The sequence below is a fragment of the Artemia franciscana genome, chromosome 4 (genome assembly GCF_032884065.1).
Source record: "Artemia franciscana chromosome 4, ASM3288406v1, whole genome shotgun sequence".
Classification (NCBI taxonomy): domain Eukaryota; kingdom Metazoa; phylum Arthropoda; class Branchiopoda; order Anostraca; family Artemiidae; genus Artemia; species Artemia franciscana.
Window position 1 is genome coordinate 40,316,890 of NC_088866.1, and position 20,336 is coordinate 40,337,225.

General features: G+C 35.8%; 1 protein-coding gene across 1 annotated transcript; it reads right to left on the minus strand.

Moving 5' to 3' along the window:
- Positions 1–52: 52 nt before the first annotated feature.
- LOC136026427 (uridine diphosphate glucose pyrophosphatase NUDT14-like) lies at positions 53–17,975 on the minus strand. The gene is made up of 4 exons (XM_065703008.1): positions 17,774–17,975; positions 13,617–13,660; positions 2,815–2,879; positions 53–356 (listed from the first exon to the last, which is right to left on the minus strand). Exons 1-4 carry the CDS (start codon positions 17,852–17,854, stop codon positions 136–138), a joined length of 411 nt encoding a protein of 136 aa, XP_065559080.1. The 5' UTR covers positions 17,855–17,975; the 3' UTR covers positions 53–135.
- Positions 17,976–20,336: the final 2,361 nt, after the last annotated feature.

The window sequence follows — 20,336 nt, forward strand, 5'->3', positions numbered from 1 at the left end:
CTTCATATACTTTTTGAGGTGAAAAGAATCCCGTCTTAGCAGAGATACACGTAAGAACAGGAGCGACCTTTCCTAGATCAAGACCGCTCAATTTACATCAAAAACAAAATAAATAAAAGCCACATAAAAAATGCATCACCTGTAGCAGGAAACTTGCTCTAAGTTCTTTGGGTCTACTTTATATCCACATTCTTCCATAACTTCTTCTGCTGCAATCTCAGGCAATGATTTGTTTTTATCAATGATACCAGCACAGAGCTCAATTGTGAACCCTTTTGTTACATCATGGGCCGCTACACTTATCCTGTCGCCTATTTTAGGCTTTGCACTTGCTGGAAAGTCTGCATAGAAAATAGCTAAAATAAAGAATATGAATGAGAAACGATATTCACTAATTCTGGAATATAATTAATTAATAATAGAATTAGTCACTTTTTCCTTCAGCGCAAACTGTAAAAAAAAAACCGAATACTGGCCAGGTGGCGAAGTAACCTAGAGTTACACTCTGACACCATATACCGAAAACAATATGTTAGTTCAGGGATTAATGATACTAAATAGCATTTCAATATCTTCTCATTTATAAAATGATAACCACAAAAAAAATAAAAAAAAATAACAGTTTACAAAGAAAAAAGATAATCTCTCAAACCATCACTCTTGGCGCTGAGTTGAACATGTTCCACCGAAGCTCCAAGAACGAAAGGTCTACAATAAAAGTAATGTTATAAAAAGCACCTTTCCAAACAAATTTATTGGATACAATTAGAGTACTGACTTTCCTGTGTCGGATTCCATTTTGAACAAACTCCCACTCAGACTCAAATCTAAAATCTTCAAGAAAAACATCAACACATAGGTTGTAAAAACATGGCTAATTTTTGTACAGGTTCACTACCCTGTTTACTTGTGAAACCAACTGTGAAACAAGACATTCTTTTTTTAAATACGAGTCCATTTTGGTTGCACACTTTGCAGAAAATTATACAAAATGACGATACAGAAAAACGCGTTGTAAAAAAAAAAGTGAAAAATGAATCGACATTCGACGCTGATTCAGGAATTATTGACTAAGGATAATAAACGGCTCCACCACTCACAAGTAAACACAAAAAAATTTAACAATAACAAACTGATTTGAAAAGACACAAAAAATGAAAGCAAAGGAAACATGCGCCGTTTTAATTTTTGCCACGATATTTGCTAGGGAAGACTATAGTGGTTGGGAATAAAAAAACTGCTGAACTTGTCCCAAATGCTGACAATTTGTCTGTTGTAATTTCAAATCGCGAAAGGTCATGAATGGGAAGTAAAGAGCGTTTCTTGTCAACAGTTACTAAACTTCAAAACATGAAAACTTGAAAACGACATATACATTGTGGTAATTACCGTTTTATCTTCATTCTAATTGCGTCAAATTAATTCATTTTAAAATTACCCATCAGAAGTTATAAGCATAAGCAAATACACATAATTTTAGAAAAGGGGGAAAACACCAAAAAAAGGAAAAATTCTGGACGACAACTTCACCATCAAATTCAACATGTCTGAGAGTCTTCGAACGCTTGTAAGAAACTATTTTTAAGCAAAAGCATAACAATTCTAATTTTTCTAATTCTAATTGTGATTTTATCTTCATTCTAATTGTGTCAAATTAATTCAGTTTAAAATTACCAATCAGAAGTTATAAGCATAAGCAAATACACATAATTTTAGAAAAGGGGGAAAACGCCCAAAAAAAGGGAAAATTCTGGACGACAACTTCACCATCAAATTCAACATGTCTGAGAGTCTTCGAGCGTTTGTAAGAAACTATTTTTAAGCGAAAGCATAACAATTTTGCCCTTTCCCCAAATTATCAATTATATTTTTGCTCTTTCTTTTTTTTAGCGGAGGTAATCTTACCAAACAACTGTTCGTGAAATATTGAGACAGGGCTATTGGCTCGAAATTACATGGACTTAATTATTTTCATTTATTAGAAACAATAAAAATTTGAAAACGTAACTTAGACTCAATCGCTCTAAAAAAAGAAGGTAATTAAGAAGAGGATTCCAGGGAGAGGGGTAGGGGCATTACAGTTTTAAATGCTTGTTTTTAAATTGTTGACTTATTTGACATGTTTAGTTTTATTTCATAGTCTTCAGAAATTTATACTTCTGAAATTCTCTCCCTTTTTTTAGATCAGTTACTATTGAACTAACAACACACACAGACCACAAGTCTTGCTGATGTGCATGTGGGTTTGGGTGTGCTGTAAGCTTGCTAATACTCGTGTCACATATGTCTGTGTACTATATCAACATGAAAATGATAAATAAATCCTAGATAATTTAGTCCTTTTCCATAATTTGCTGTCTTATTTTGCAAAACAAAGACTGTTTTCCTGTGTTTCAACCTGATATTTGCTTACTATAATGCTTTTAATTTTGCTTTTTAATGGGTTATTGATATTTTTAGCCAAATAGTCCTGTTTGTTGTTGGATATTTTTTTTCGTTGACTGGACTACTAGATATAAAGCAACAGAGGATCAGAAAATCAAAGGACTTTCCATGAAAACGTGGAGGGGTCAAAATACAAAAACGTGCATTTTAGGTCAATGGTTTTAATTTTCCCCAGAAGAATCCTTCGGATTTCATATCGATTTCAAAAGAATCCTTCTCTTGTACACAGGTAGGTTCGAGATACGAAGACAATTTTTCTCTCTAGTCATAATATAACGAACCCATGACACAATAACCTATCAAAAACGACTAGGCACGTTTCTCTTCTTTCATTTTTGTTTTCCTGAAATGTATACTAAGAATACTTACGAGGTCTAAATTGCTTGACCAAAACCAGCTTATTCCTTGAAACATTAAATATAATTATGCTGACCCTGAAAGAAAAGTACAAACATTTACAAGTTTTCCAGTTGTCTAAAAATACTTTCACAAAAATACTGTAAATACAAAAATATGCCTTCGAGCAGTTTTTACTCACATTGATTCAATTCTGACGAAAAATAGCTCTATCAAATCCAATCTCTAATCTCCTGATAATCCTGTATCCGCCGAAGAACCAAACACCACAAAGAACTAACCTCTTAGCAAGCGATGTCACGATTCTGATTGCACTTCATTGACCAAATTTGAAGTGTGATTTTTTGCAAGATTTACCTGTTTTGTTTTTTGAATTGTGTCCATTCGAAATGAATTGATGCACATATGCCTGAATGAATCAGTTTTAAAAGGAATATATTTCGTCAGGGGTCCCTCCCTAGGTTTCTACCAGAGGTGATTACATTGAAATGTTGGTTATAGAAAGTACAATGAGACTTGATCATTTTTTTCAGATCTTGTGGTTTTATATCCGCAACTTACTGAATAAGAATCCCCCCCAAGAAATGGTTCTAGAATCAAAAGAGTAAAAATAAACACAGACAAATAGTTATAAGAGGTAACCTCAAGCAAAAAGCAAGATCAAAGCTTAGAATCAGCCAACCCTATTCACTAGCAGAGGTCTCTAGCCCCCTCAACTCCCATCGTAAATGCTTCAGTCACACTTATGACTTAAATTAAGACACGAATGGTTCAGAAAGGTATAACAATAACTAAAAGTGGCAATACACCAAACCTCTCTGAACATAACAAGTTTGAACACTGGGATATATAATAAACGAAGTTTTTTTTTGTTTTTTTTTTAGAATCTTCTAGGTACTACGGGAGGGTCTTTAAACCAAACGACAGAAAAAACTGCTGATGATAACGAATGAATATATGAAACTTTATTAACCCAATAAACACAAAATGGTGTCAAAATGGAGCATACAAGGGAAAAAAGAAGAAAACAAAAAACAACTTCAATAAGAAAAACTTTTATAAAAAAAAGCACTAAATAAACTATTTAAAGTATCCAAATTATGTTCAAAGCGTAACCAATGCTCCACGACAACAGCACACGGATCAACAACTCCATATACAGAAACCATACGCCGATTTTTGGCCCACAGAGGTACACCCAGTAGGAACTTAGCGTAACGAAAAAAAATGAACAATAAGCTCCTTTACTGACGTACTAAAAACATTTCAAAAATGTGATAAGGCTAACAAATGGGGCAAAGAAAACGCGTTATAAATTTTAGAAAGCACTCTTCTTTTATAACCTGCTTTGCAAGGAACAGGCAGGCCGTATGCAATGCTAGGCTTTGCACCTAGAAATTCTAATAAAAGTGCTTGAGTATGCTTTAAGTCTCTTCCAATGGATTATCCAAGGTAATTTATGCTTGGCGACAGCTTAACAGGATGACCATTAAGACAAACGATTTCGGGGATGGGCCGATTGCGTGACATGAACTGACACAACTTCATTCTTTTCAGCAATAAGCTCAAGTCATATTTTCCTATATTCGGAAAATAAAATCTCAAAATTTTAGTCAATACCAGAAATGGTCCGACTGAGGTTCAGGACGTCGTCAGCATAATTTAAATATGACAAATCAATGCCTAAAAAAATAAACGATGTCAGAACTTTCTTCTGGACCTCTAGCACACTGTTATTATAAAATGGAGGCGATGATACCCCACCCTGCCCAACACCTTTCCAAACGCAAATTATAGCTCTTGAAATAATAAATCTTTTTGAGTTGGCACTTTTACAAAAGCATGAAGTTTACTATACATATGTTTGTAGACACGTAGGATTGAGCTATCAAGAGCCAACGGTGGCTGGCACTAAGCAGTAACTTAGGATGTATCCCAGAATCGAACGCCCGTGATATATAGTGACCAGCCAAAATAAAAATATTATTATTTTCTTCCACGCCAAACACAACATTTGCAATAACTCGGTGGATATGTTCACGACTGTAGCTTTTTTTAAGCCAAACTGATTGTCTCGCACCGAACAAACTCGGGTAATCTCGTCAATAACTAACAGCTCTAATAATTTACATAATACTGGTGAAACAGTTATAGGTCGGTACGAACTACGCTTATTTTTGTCTTTTCCTTTCTTAGGCACAGGGGTCACAACACCAGCACGACAAAGATGAGGAACTAACCCACTATTAAATATTATCTGGAACAGTATTCCAAGATGGTGTAAGAGATTTAAATGTACATGCGCTAGATGCATGCCACAAAACTGGTCAATTCCACACGAATATTTCTTTTTGAGTTTCACAATACATTTACTAATTTTTCTTGACGAGATTCATAATCACTCAAGGCCATATCCAGCGCTCAAGAAAATTGATCTTTTAAGTAGCATCAAGGGGTGAGAACTCACTTTGTAATATTTGAACCATTCATCTTTAGAGGGTGAGGTTTGACTCGCATTCGGTATTCATTTCGCCAACGAACCGCCATATCTCATTAGGGTTTCTTAACAGCCTACCGCTATATTTATCTATAACATCTGCCTTATATTTACTAAGGATCTTAGAAAAATTACACTTAGTATGAAGTCTAACATCGTTAACAACACCAAAACGAGGTCTGCAATCTTTCCAAACACGATATCAAAATTTAGAAGTTTCACATGCTCGTACTAGCCAGGGTTAAGGAACTACAGATGCAACGCGTACTTTACGTTTAGGTACAACAGCAACTTCTGCACATCGCATGGCTTGGGTAAGCTCAGAACAGTATATTTTTAACAGAATCTGTTTTTCACTAGCTAATATATCTGCATTCTGCTGAAGGAACTGGAATGTTATTTTAATTTTTGTCAAAATACTGTCTTGAGCCCATGAGTATGATGTTAAGTCATTTTTTTTTTCCATTCAATGACCAGAAACTGATACGCCGGTGTCAACACGACGATTATCGAGCGCTTTTATATTTTTAAAACAGAGAAAGAAATCCAAAGAGCTAGTATAGCCTGAATGATGGACACAGGTGAAGGAGCAACCGTTCAAGACAGGTTCCAGACCAGCAATAGCGGTAGATCACCAGTATAGTCTCCCAAAAAGATCCCCTGAACATACTTATCTAAACATTTCCTTACAGAGTGCACTAGTTTGGCGTGATCTTCCAAGGCAAGATCACGGTGGTCGGTTGGAAAATAGACGGAGAGCACATAAGTATCCCCAATTTTCACAGTTATGTAATGCTCATCTTTACTAACCAGTTGGGTGGCAAGGTGAGATTTGACAAGAATAGCAACCCCGCCTGACGGTCTCCCTCATCCCCAAGAGATAGCACGCACACCAAATAGTCGGATGTAGTCAGTTAATTTCAGTAGAGATTAATTTCAGTAGAGATAAATATGATTTGCAGATGATACGAGTTATAAATGATCAAGGGTTTGAACCTAATCCAGCCTCTGCCGGAGAGTGGGAGTTTCAAAATAATTTTTCGTCAGGCTAATTAGAGGGCAAGCTGGCAGAGTGCAACCGAACCTGGGCAACAGCTATAATACCGGCTTTGGTTATAAATACCTGATCCGACTTCTGTAAGTGACGGGGTAGATTGTTGTCAACCACGTTCACCAGAAAGGAATCTTCTAGAAACGAGTAGCTTATGCGCTAGATTTTTTGGTCATTTCTTGTTAAAGGTGTAAGTTTTACATCCCATAGCTGACTGTTTCATAGATAGTCGATAAAACAGAAAATTGTCATGGGCTATCCAAGGCAGTTGAGAGCCAAGATCGAAGCGTAAGGATCTGTTTCTCCATACCCCTCCCCCCTTTACTACCTTTCTACATTAAATTGCACGGAAATCCCATCAATTAAGAAAATGTCACCCTGTGCCTCTTTAAGGCTTAGACCCTGATTGTTCCCCTGCCACCTTGAAAACCCTGGAGATGTCACATACGAGGTGATCAAAATAGAAAATGTTCAAAACGCCCTTCCGGTGTTACTTCGTGTACACAAAACTTATTATGGAGGTGTTAACTTATTTTGATGATGGGATACATCACAGAACAACCCAAGTTCTTTTTCAAAATGAGACATTCTCCCGCTTACTGCTCCATAATAATGATCCATGGGCCACAGTAACTGAAACACTTCATAGAGCCATAGTACTAGAGGTCTAGTTTTCTTTTAGCATTCAGGAGCTATTTAGACTCTCCAGTTTCCCCCTTCATATACTAACAAAAAATAAGACAAATTCTTATCAAAATAAGCTTAAAAATAAGGAAGCGAGGGATAACTTCCAAAGAGACGAAACTTCGGCATCTGTCTTCTATAGCACAAAAAAGTTACGATTTTTCTCGGAATGATAAAGAACAAATAGCAAAAATGTTGAGCGAAAGAAAAAAATAAGTAAAAATGAAGGATAACTAGTCAACGAAAGAAATAGGTCTGCCTACGTTCATCCAAATATGGGAACCAGAGTAGCATTCTTGGGCTGGATTACTACTACTACCGCTACAGACAATTCATTACTACTACTACTACTACTACTAATAACTCAATGCAGCACCAAGCCGCCTGAGGCCAACACAGCTACGCACGCTCCTCCTCCAACCTAATCTATTTAAAGCCTCCCTCTTTACACCCTCCCAGGAAGTTCCCATTTCCTTTAAATCCTTATTTATGACATCCTCCCAACCCAGACAAGGACGACCTGCTTTCCGTGTAGCCCCAGACGGTTGGCCAAAAAGGACAATCTTCGGTAATCTGTCATCCTTCATCCGTAGAACGTGGCCTAGCCATCTCAACCTTTCTTTCATTATAGCCCCAGAAAGCGGGATTGAACCACACTTTTCGTACAACCTACTGTTTGAAATACGGTCAGTCAGCCGGGTACCCAGAACAATCCGTAGGCAATTTCTCTGGAAAACATCTAGTAAATTTTCATCTGCTTTTCGGAGTGTCCATGCTTCAGAGCCATATTTGACCACTGTCATCACTGTAGCTTCCAATATTCTAATCTTGGTTTGTAGGCTTATCTTTCTATTCTTCCAAACTTTTTTTAACTGTGAAAAAACACCCTGAGCTTTAGCTATTCTACTTTTAACATCTTCACTGCTCCCACCATCTTTACTAATAATACTACCAAGGTAACTGAAGCTCCCAACCTGATCAATCTTTTCGTTACCTAAGGTCACCTGTTCATCTTCACTTATTCCTAACCTTAGTGACTTAGTCTTCTTAACATTAATTTTCAAGCCTATTTTAGCACCCTGAACTCGTAAAACCTCTAAAAATTCATTCATTTTGCTCACACTTTCATCTAATATGCTTAAATCATCAGCATAATCTAAGTCCAGGAGCGTTCTTCCTCCCCATTTGATTCCATGGTCTCCAATTGCCTTTCCTGTGCTCCTTAAGACGAAGTCCATCAAAATGATCCACATAAAGGAGAATAGAGCACTATCCTGCTTAACTCTTGATTTAATACAGAACCAGTTGCTAAGCTCATTGCCTACCTTAACCGCAGCAGTATTATTCTCGTATATAGTGCAAATCACTTTAATGTATTTTTCTGGTATACCATATAACGATAAGACCTTTGTTAACGCTGTTCTATCAACAGAATCGAAAGCTTGCTCATAATCGATAAAACTAAGGACCAAAGGTGTTTGACAACGAAGGGACTTCTCAATTATTAACCTAAGAGTGAAAACATGGTCGACACATCCTCTACCTTTTCTAAAACCGCATTGTTCTTCCCTTAAAACTTTGTCTACAGCATGTCTCAGTCTAAAAAGTATCATATTACTCAGTAATTTGCTACCTACAGAGACCAGACTAATGCCTCGATAATTCCGACATTCACTCTTGTCACCTTTCTTATACAGTGGTTTAATTAAGGTTTTCCTAAAATCATTGGGTACTTCCCCTTTTTCAAAAATCATGTTCATAATCTTCAGTAGCTTATTCCTAACCTCAGAGCCACCCTATTTAAGGAACTCATTAATCATACTATCAGCACCTGGGGTCTTATTATTTTTTAATCCTTCTAGTACTGTCGCTAATTCTTCCTCACTAAACAAATCTTCCTTCACATCCAAGGTATCACAAACTTTTTCATTTTCGTCTATATCTTTTCCTGCAACTGTATCTCGGTTTAGCACATTCTCAAAATGTTCCACCCATCTTTCTTTAACTTTTTCCTTATCACTAATTGTGACCCCATTTCTATCTTTAACTGGGACTAGTCCGGATCGGCTACTCCCTTTCAATTTATTAACATGCCAGTATAATATTTTACTATTATGCCGTCTAGCCGCATCTTCCAGATCCTCAGCAATTTTATCCATCGCCTCCATTTCACATCTCCTTAGTTCATATTTTAATGCTTTCTCCACTTTCTTTACATTCCTTTTGTTTTCATACGACCTATCGCTCAGATAATTCTTATACAAACCCCTTCTACTCTCTATTAAACCTAAAGCTTTTTCACTAATATTCCTAGTTGCTGTCTTAGCACTCTTCCCTAGGACACCATCAGCAACTTCACAAATTGTTTTTCTGAAATTATTCCATCCATCTTCCACATTGTCAAATTTTAAACCCTCAAGTTTAGTACTCAACTGTTCCTGGAATTTTTTTCTTAAATTTTCATCCTGAAGTCTACCAACATCATAACTTTCCGGGAGGGAGTTACTCTTCCGAAATTTCAGCTTTAAATTAACCTTAGACACTACTAGATGGTGATCTTTACTTTTAACATCAATAACGGCACTCCTATACACCCTAGTATCTTGTATTGATCCTGCTAGTCTTCTGTTTACAATAACATAATCAATAAGGTTTGCTGTCTTACCATCACGTGAATACCATGTCAACTTATGGGCCATTTTGTGACCAAACACCGTATTGGTTATAACTAGGTTGTTATACCTACAAAATTGCAAAAGCCTATAGCCATTACTGTTTTCTTTTCCTACACCAAAATTACCTAGGCTAGGATACCATCTATCCCTATTTCTACCAACCTGGGCATTAAAATCTCCTAGCAAAAACACCATATTTCTACCTGGTACCCTGTCTATTTGCTCCTGTAACTGTAAGTAAAATTCATCTGAGTCACTAGTATCTCCATCAGTTGGTTCAATGGGGGCATATACTACTATAACTGATACCCTAAACTTTTTAGTCATAAAATGAGCAATTAGTATTCTATTATTAATACCTTCCCAGCCTAAACAAGACTTAGCAGCTTCCTTATTCATCATGAGCCCTACTCCCTGTCTATGTACCCCATCCTTCCTTCCTGAGTAAACAAATTCTATGTCACCTAATTTCATGCTTCCTACCCCTGGGATATGAGTTTCTGAAACTCCTAATAAATCCAGTTCAAACCGTCTGAATTCGTCAGTCAAAATGTCGATGCGATAGTCATTTTTTAACGTCGTAACATTCCAAGTTAAAACAAACTTTGTTTAATAGTTTTATTAAACAAATTTTTTGTTTAATAGTTTATAGGGCAACAAAAGCCCTATACAGGGCTTGTGCATGAGTTTGGGTCCCCACATTCTCATCCAGGAACCAATACCCCCCCCCACCAGTTCCCAAAGTCCTCCTACAAGGCCCCAAGTAGCCTGTCCAGAGCCCCAATGCCCCCTTTTAAGGCGAAACGTAACAAACTAGAAGACACTTGGAAAAAAACTTTTAAGGTGAAATGTAACAAAACAGAAAACACTTTGAAAAAAAACTATTGAGATGAAACCTAACAGTTCCATGAGGATTCTTTTCTTTTCTCGGCATTCATTAGAAAAATGATGATTTGAAGTTATAAATGACACCACAACTGATTTTATACTTAGGTTACATTATGTTAACTGATTTTGAGTTTGGTTCATTTATGCTCAGTAAGCGTGCACGCAAGCTTACTGAGCCCATTTTCACCCAATTGAAAAATCAGTTGTGGTGTCATCTATTACTTAAAATCATTCTTTAAGAGCGCTGAGAAAAGAAAAAAACTCGTATGTAATTGTTAAGGTTTAACCTTACAAATTAATTATTCGTACTGAGATGAGTAGCTTTTTCGATCAATTTAAAGAAGAATTCAAGTTCGAATTAAAGAAGGAACTAGATCCTATCATTCAAAGAATTACAAACCTTGAAGTTGAAATTCAAAACAAATGCCCTATGGATGATGTTAAGCTATACAAGAAATACAAAATTTCAGCGAAAATATTTCTACTGACATTACAACAAAACTAGAGGCAACTGCTGCGCCATCTTGTAAAAGCTCTCAATACTTGTCAGATGTAATTCACAAACAGAAAAATCTGATACTTTTTGGTATAGCAGAAAACATGCATTTGGAGACAGAAAGAGAAAAAGTGTCAGCGATTTGGCCGTTCTAAACAACGGAATATTTTGAGATTGCTCCTTTAAGTGCAGTTTTTCTGTAAGGCTTAGAAAACTGTAAGAGAATAAAGTTAGACCAATTAAGATCATTTTTAAATCTTCATTAGAATGTGGTACCGTTTGTAATTTTCTCCTATCGAAAATGAAATTACTTCAGACTCGACGTCCTCAGTTCGGGATATCTCACGACCGAACCAGTGTAGATCTTACTGAGAAAAAGACTTACGATGCATTGAAAGTGGAGCTCGAGGTAAATGTGTCAGCCAGCGAAATGGGTTGGAAAATACGTCGTGGCAGTATTGGACCAGAACTTGTGAATTTGGCTAATTTTCGTGCCCCATAGGAAGGACAAGCTCAAAATTCATGAGTTAATTGTTTTGTATACTAATGTTGACTGATCTGAGATTTATGCTATAAGTCCGATGAATTTAGTGTGAAAATCTCTGAGAGGAATCCGCATATTATAGTAGTCATGGAAGTTTTACCAAAGAACTGTAGTGATCCATCTGTTTACCATTTGCCCTTAAACGGTTATTCCCTTGAAGTTAATGTGAAAGCAAAGAGAAGGATTTTTGTGAATATATATTGTTCACTATCATAGAGCATAGTGCAGGATTTTCAGTCTCCTGATTTAATTGAGTTTATTTGTCCTGATGTACATGTTACTGGCCCTAGAAAAATAATTCGTTTTACTGCGTTTTATAGAAGTCCTTCATTAAATGATAAGTTTGAGCTTTTTGACTGTTTTCGTGAGTTGTCTAAAAATAGTTGTCCAGTCCTAGTAGTTGGTGATTTTAATCTGTCGAAGACAGATTGGCAAAATCTTTGCACGGAAGCTTCTGAGAATAGTAGTGAGCAAAGATTTCTATCTGCTGCTGTTGAAAATCAGGCTCTCTCAACACTAGACATAGTTTAGCCAAGTCCAGTGATTTTGTATCAAATATAGATTTTTGCCCGCCATTAGGAAAAAGTGATCAGGTTGTTTTAGAAATTAGTTTAAGATTATCTATTCCGGAAGTTAAATCGACGAAGTTTCGGTATGACTATGCGAAAGGTGATTATAATGGGTTTAAAAATTGCGTAATTGATTTAAATTTATGTGATGAGTTTAGGAAACCTGATCTATCGCTAGATATGATTTTCAATATTTTGCTCAATGTAATATCACAAGGACGTGAAAAATTTGTCCCAAAAATAAATTTATGCCCAAGGTTTGAAAACAGAGTGAGGCTTCCTAAAACGGTACTCCAGGCAATAAAAGGAAAAATGCAGCCTGGAGCGGTTTCATTGCAGATAGGACTGATGTGAATAAAAAAGCTAAAAATCATGTGACAAAACTGTTGCGTGAAAATAGGTGGGAGCTTGAGTCAATTTTGGTTAGGAATTCTAAAAAAAAATCCGAAAGTATTATGGCGGTATATTGCTCGCTTTTCAGGAAATAAGTCACAATCGTCCAGTGTTTTTAGGGATGGTACCATTCTTATAGAAAAGGACGTCTGTAAAGCCGAGAAGTTCAACTGTATTTTTAGCATTAGTTTCGAAGTTTCTGGGACATAGAGTTTGATAAAAAATGAGTTGCAATCTAGTGTCAAGAATATTTTAACCAGTCATAACAGAGTATCTAATGACCATTTATTTTCTATTTCCAAGGTTTTGAAAGCGCTGAGAACGTTGGTTAAAAGATTTGGCACCTGTTTTATGTGAACTGCTTGTCATACTGTTCAATTGGCCATTTTCGGCTGGGTCTTTTCCAAGCAGATGGAAAGAAGCTCTTGTGAAGCCACTATTCAAGTCTGATAGATGTGCTTCTCTTCAAAATTAGAAACAAAAGGACTGTTCAATTAGAACAAGAAGCTTTTTTAAAGTACTAAAAAAATTCAGCAAGGAAAATTATGCATTGAGGAAATGGCAGCCCATTTCATGTACAGAATAATTTCTGTTTGTTTGAAATTCTAATATTGCTCCTTACTTTCAGTAGAAAAAACTTTTTTATTGAATCATACATAGGCATAATCTTGATTCAGCCAGATTGTATGGTATCAGCTAGCCTTTGCGATTCAAAGAATTATTTCTTGTTTAAAAGTAGTCTTGATTTTACTCTGTTAGAATTTTAATTTGGTCTAATTAGAATTTTTAGTTGACAAGAAAAAACTGGACAAGACATTAGGAAAGTGACCATGAATTAAGCACACTAGATAGGGTTGATGCAATGTTAAATATAGGCCTAACTATATATAATAATAAGCTACATAGAAGTCTTAACAATAAATAACTAGCCCAACTATAAACAACTGTTGTTTTTTTGTGTTTTTTTTTTTTTGCCTTGCATTTGAATTTTTCATTTACAAAAATTCAATTACTTACCCACCATGAGCACATAGAAGATCCCATGCTTTGACATAGCCATTCTTAAAAAAAAAAAAACAGAATGAATAATATGGTTTAAAAAATATGTATATTAACATAACATGAGTTCAAATCTTAAGAAATAAACTTGTATAACACATATATTTTTGGGAAGTCTAGCACAAAAAAAAAAACAAATTAAAAATACAGCTAAAATATTCCTGAATTTTTTTTTACATTTAAAACAACTAATCTTATTCTGCTAATCTAATATGGCACCATTTCCCTTTTTTTGTTTAACTTTCAAATCCATTCTTTTCAACTTTTTTTTTACTGCTTCACAGATTAGCAGGAGACAGTTTGGATCACCTTTATTTTTATTTTTTATTTTTTTACTGTAGACTCATATTGGTTCATTGGTGAACTTCAGGGCCATTCAAATATCAACATTTTCATCTGTCTGCTTTAACAGCATTCAATACAGAAACGAAAGTTACAAATTTATTGATGAAAATATTGTTAGAAAAATCAATCCTAGATTTTTATGTTACTGAAAAAAACTAGTCAATTCAAAGACATAAAATTGAGTGTTTTAGTAGCACTCATCTTCATTAGTCAAACAACTTTGATCCTGATTTTCCAGTTTTTATATGACTTTTTTTGCTTGGCAGATTTGTTTTTAGGGCACTTGGTATTAACCAAGTGACATATAGCAATCGCAAATTCGGTTGGTCTGTTGGTCCTGGTTTTGCTACTTTGGGCACTTCCAGGTAAGCTAGGACGATGAAATTTGGCAGGCGTATCAGGGACCAGACCAGATTAAATTAGAAATAGTCGTTTTCCCAATTTGACCATCTGGGGGGGGAGTATTTTAATTCAGAAAAATTGAAGTATTTTTAACTTACAAACAGTTGATCAGATCTTAATGAAATTTGATGTTTGGAAGGATATTGTTTCTCAGAGCTGTTATTTTAAATCCCGACCGGATCTGGTGATATTGGGGGGGAGTTGGGAGGGGAAAACCTAAAATCTTGGAAAACACTTAGAGTGGAGGGATCAGGATGAAACTTGGTGGGGAAAATAATCACAAGTCCTAGATACATGATCGACATAACCGGATTTTTCTGAAAAAATTCTGAAAAAAATGGATTTTTCTCAAAATTCTGAAAATTAAAAAAAATGAGGTATTTTAAACTTACAAACGGGTGATCGAATCTCAATGAAATTTGATATTTAGAAGGATATCGTGTCTCAGAGCTCTTATTTTAAATCCCGACCAGATCTGGTGACATTGGGGGGGGGAGTTGGGAGGGGAAAACCTAAAACTTGGAAAACACTTAGAGTGGAGGGATTGGGATGAAACTTGGTGGAAAAAATAAGAAAGAGTCCTAGATGCATAATTGACGTAACCGGAACGGATCTGCTTTCTTTGGGGTAGTTGGGGGGAGGGTTAATTCTGAAAAATTAGAAAAATTAGGTATTTTTAACTTATGAATGGTTGATCAGATCTCAATGAAATTTGATATTTGGAAGGATATCGTGTCTCAGAGCTCTTATCTTAAATCCTGACCGGATCTGGTGACATGTGGGGGGGAGTTGGGAGGGGGAAACCTGAAACTTGGAAAACACTTAGAGTGGAGGGATTGGCATGAAACTTGGTGAGAAAAATAAGCACAAGTCTTAGATACATGATTAACATAACCGGAATGGATCCTCTCTCTTTGGGGTAGTTAGGGGGGGGTAATTCTGAAAAATTAGAAAAAAATTAGGTATTTTTAACTTACAAATGGGTGATTGGATCTCAATAAAATTTGACATTTAGAAGGACATCATGTCTCAAAGCTCTTATTTCAAGTCACGACTGGATCTGGTGACATTGGGGGGAGTTTGAGGTGGGGGAACCTAAAATGATGGAAAATGCTTAGATTGGAGGGATCAGGATGAAACTTGGTGGGGAAAATAAGCAGAAGTCTTAGATACGTGATTTGCATAATTGGAACATGATAGAACAATAGAATTAGGTGATAAAGAAGAAAAGAAAATCATTTATTTGAAGATACCTTTCATAGTCATAAAAATCACTTGTTATAGGCAATGATGAAAAACAGTACAAATGATTAATTAAATGATTAGTTCTGCAAGGAACTGGCACTAATTTGTTCTTCTTTCTGGTATTAACTACTGAGTTGGCAACAGGGGTTAGAAAATTTTGATACATAGGGTTAGCAAGGAGAAATTTCCCAAAATGCATTATCAACTAAAACATACAATCTCTAAGAGTTTCAGTGTTTAAAGACTCAAGAGCAGACTTATAATCTACAAATTTTTCTCCAATATCAGATTATAATTGAAGCAATATCTATAGCAATTTCAGCAGTCCAAAGTCTCCATCAGAGGGTGGATATGAACAGCAGAGTTCCCTGGGACTCAGAAGGCTGATAATTATGTTGGTGTTCTCTCAGGCCAGATACCTCCTCTTCATGAATGTCAAGTTGGCATTCAGAAGAAAAAGGAAGAAAGAAAGCCTGGCCAATCCAAGATTTTGACTGCAACCCTGTTCAAGATGCCATTTTAGAGACAGAAAGCCAAAAAGATCTCTAGAGAAAAAAAAGAAGAAGCAACAAAATATAAAGAGCAAAACACCACAAAAAGAAAACAAACACAGAAAAAGAAGCTAGCAAAAGTGACTTTACATTTAAGTGACAGAAGTAGGGGATATGTGGGTACCACAGGACACATTCAAGTTTATGGCAGATATCTGGAGAATGCTTTGGTCAAATTAGTTGGTTTTGCTACTTACTTAAATGGAACTGAATGGGCTTTCTCTCAAATTTTTTTGTAGGTTATTCTCTTGATAAACTTTTTTGTTACCAACAATTGTCATAGCCCCCTCTTATTGTCCCAGAGTACCCAGACCTCTGGATACTCTGGGACACAGAGCTTTTTTTAGCAAATATCATTTATTAAAAACCTATGATCTAATTTGATCTTTTGCTCTAATATATGTATAATATTTATATTAACCAATCATTCCAATAGCTAAGAAAAGAAACAAACTAAGAAACAATCTCAATAGTCAGAATTGCATCATAAATTCAAATTTAACATTTCATTGTGTCATAAATTAACTTAACCCCCCCCCCTTTATATATTAATTTAGGATATATATATTTGTGCATTAAAGTGTTGGTGGTAAAGTTTATTTCTGATGAAATGAATAGGCTATTAAATTTAGATTCAGGATACAATCCTGACTATAGAGGTAATAAAGTCAGTATATAGTAATATACTGAGGTAATATAGTCAGCAATATTGAGATTATTTCTTAGTTTGTTTCTTTTCTTAGCTATCTGAATGATCTGTTAATATAAACATTATACATCTATTGGAGCAAAAGATGGTAAAATTCTAGTTAATTGACTTCTTGTTATCTTGGAATGGGTTTAGGTTAGGAAAATGAAACTTTCAGGGATGGGTCTACAGGCTAAAGTATGTCCTGGGAAGGTATTTTGAAGTACCCACCTCCAATCCTTCTCCCTCTAGAGGGCCCTGAAATTTGCCTACATGACAGGTCTGTACCTATTGAAATTTTGACAAAATAACATTTTACCTTAAATTTCAGTTACTATTTTATATTACATTTTACCTTAATTTTCAGTTAGGCTACTAGTTGCTTTTTCTTTGCCATTAGTTCTGAAAATGCAATTCCTGTTACTTGAGTAGAATTTTGAGCCATATCAATGATTTTTTCAAAATTTAGGATATGCATTTGCATATCTATAAAAACCTTATAAAATCGGATTGAGCAAAGTTATGAAGCTGAAAACAATTTTGTTGTACTTTAATTAAGCAGAAGATCTATTTTGCAAGGTTTCTCTTTTATAACACACATATGCCTATTTTTAGAGGTCAGGGCTCTCTAGAGGGAGAAGTATGCCTAGTGGATGTAGGTACTTCAAAATACCTTCCCAGGACATACTTTGGCCTGTAGACCCATCCCTGAAAGTTTCATTTTCCTAACCTAAACCCTTTCCAAGATATCAAGAAGTCAATTAACTAGAATTTTACCCAAGAGATTGCTGATTTGGAGACAGAAAAGCAAAGGATATTTTGTTAGCTTAGGTCTATCTAGCCTTGTAACTAAAAACAAGTAGCCTAAATAAATCGCTGTGCACCTGTTCATAAGAGAGTCTTAATGGTGTCAAATAAGGAGACTCAATGCATGGTTCAACAATCATATCACTTATTTTCTCCATTTTTTACTACTTGGTTAAGAAAGCACCAGGTTTCTTATTTCCAATTCCAGAATTTTTAAATTTTATTTCATTTTTTATTTCAATTTTTGCTAGCCACTTTTAAAGAAGACGGCTAAACTAATGCGTGATTGCCAACATCCTTTAATGACATTCAACCGTCGCTAGCAGTGTGGTGATGCTACAATCGACACTAACCAGTTTCCCCTCCACCTTCTGTGACAAGATCCCATCTACTCTGAGCACTTGCCATGGATCTTCTATACCACTTTAGATACTTTTAACAATTTTTGTAGTATGATTTTACTAATTTTCACAGTTGCTTTGCAAACTTTTAAGAAATGATAAACTGCTGGTGCTTGTCTTTTGAATCAGAATGATTTCAAAGGAAAGTTTCCACAAGCACCTGTCATTCAGTGCTTCATGCCATTTACAGAGCTTTAAAAGACGACTATTTATAGTCTCTTTTTGGCATTTGACCTGTAAATATCCATACTGGGTAAATTTCGAAACCCGTTTTACTACTAACAACTAACCACAGAACCAAGCCGCCTTAGGCCAACACAGCTACGTACGTTCCTCCTCCATCCCAATATATTCAAAGCCTCCCTTTTTACACTCTCCCAGGAAGTTCCCATTTCCTTTAAATTTTTCTTTATGACGTCCTCCCACCCAAGACCAGGACGACCTGTTTTCTGATTAACCCTAGACGGTTGGCTGAAAAGGATATTCCTCGGCAATCTGTCATCCACACAAAGTGTCCTAGCTATCTCAACCTTTCTTTCATTATAGTACTAGAAACAAGGACTGAACCACATTTTTCGCACTGCATGCTGTTTGAATTAAGATCAGTCAGACTGGTACTTGCCAGATCTGTAAGCGGTTTCTCTAGAAAGCATCCAGCAAATTTCCATCCGCTTTTTGGAGCGCCCATATTTTGGAGTGGTATTTGACCACTGTCATGACAGTAGCTTATAATATTCTAATTTTGTTTTGCAGACTTATCTTCCTATTCTTCCAAACTTTTTTTTAACTGCGAACAAAACATTCTGATCCTCGGCTATTCTATTTTTAAAATTTCCACTATTACCATCGTCTTTACTAATAATACTACCAAGGTGCGTGAAGCTGCTAACCTGATCAATGTCTTCGTTACCAGACGTCACCTTTTCATCTTCACTTATTCCTAACCTTAGTGACTTAGTTTTCTTAACATTAATTTCCAAACCTATTCTAGCACCCTGAACTCCCAAACCTCTAAAAGTTCATTTATTTTGCTCACACATTCATAAACGATGCTTAAATCATCATCATATTCTAAGTCCCAAAGAGTTTTTCCTCTCAGTTCGATTCCGTGACCTCCCATTGCCTCTCATGTGCTCCTTAAGACAAAATCCATCTAAATGATCCATATAAAGGGGGATAAAACACAAACATGTTTAATTCCTGATTTAATACAAAACCACCTGCTAACCTCATTTCCTACCTGAACCGCATCAACGTTATTCTCGTTCATAGCACTAAGCACTTTAATGTATTTTTCTCGTACACCATACAAGGATGAGACCTTTGGTAAAGCTCTTCTACTAACAGAATCGACCGCTTGCTCATAATCTATAAAATTGAGGACCAACGGTGTTTGAGAACTAAGGCACTGTTCAATTATTAACCTAAGAGTGAAATATGGGTCGACACATCCCTTCCCTTTTTTAAAACCGCACTGCTCTTCTCTTAAAACTTTGTCTACAGCATCTCTCAATTTAAAAAGTATCATAGTATTAAGTAATTTGCCTCGATAATTGTCACACTCACTCTTATTACATTTCTTATACACTGGTTTAATGAAGGGTTTCCTAAAATCGTTAGGAATTTCCCCCCTTTTTCAAAAATCAGATTCATAATCTTCAATAGCTTATTTCTAACATCAGAGTCATCACATTTAAGAAATGTATATACCTAACTATCAGAACCAGGAACTTTTTTTTAAATTGTCTTAGTACTGTTGTTAATTGTTCCTCGCAGAACAAAATTTCCTTCACATCCAATATCACAAACTTTTACATTTTCTTCTTTATCTTTTTGTAGTCCCAATTCATTATTCATTATAACCCCATTTAATATAATCCCAAATTAAGTCATTGACAGGTCCTGAGCTTTATAATCTCGATCATTTGTTTCACTTTTATTTCAAGACCCATGAAATTCAAGTGCCCAGGGTGCAGACTTCGTGCCTCTAGTGGAACAGTGCAGTGCAGTCGGTTTCAATAGTGGTATCAAAAGGCATTTCCATTGAGGAGAGAAAACAATGTGGTGAGTGGTTATGTTTAAATTACCAGTCCCCACATTCTCCGAATGATGACACTGAACAACCTTTAACACCATTGTCTCTCCCCCTGGCTCTAAACCACACTGTACACCGAAGTCTGTCACAAAATCAACAACCCCAAAATCAGTTTTTTTTTTAAATCAAGCTTCCCAAGTCTCC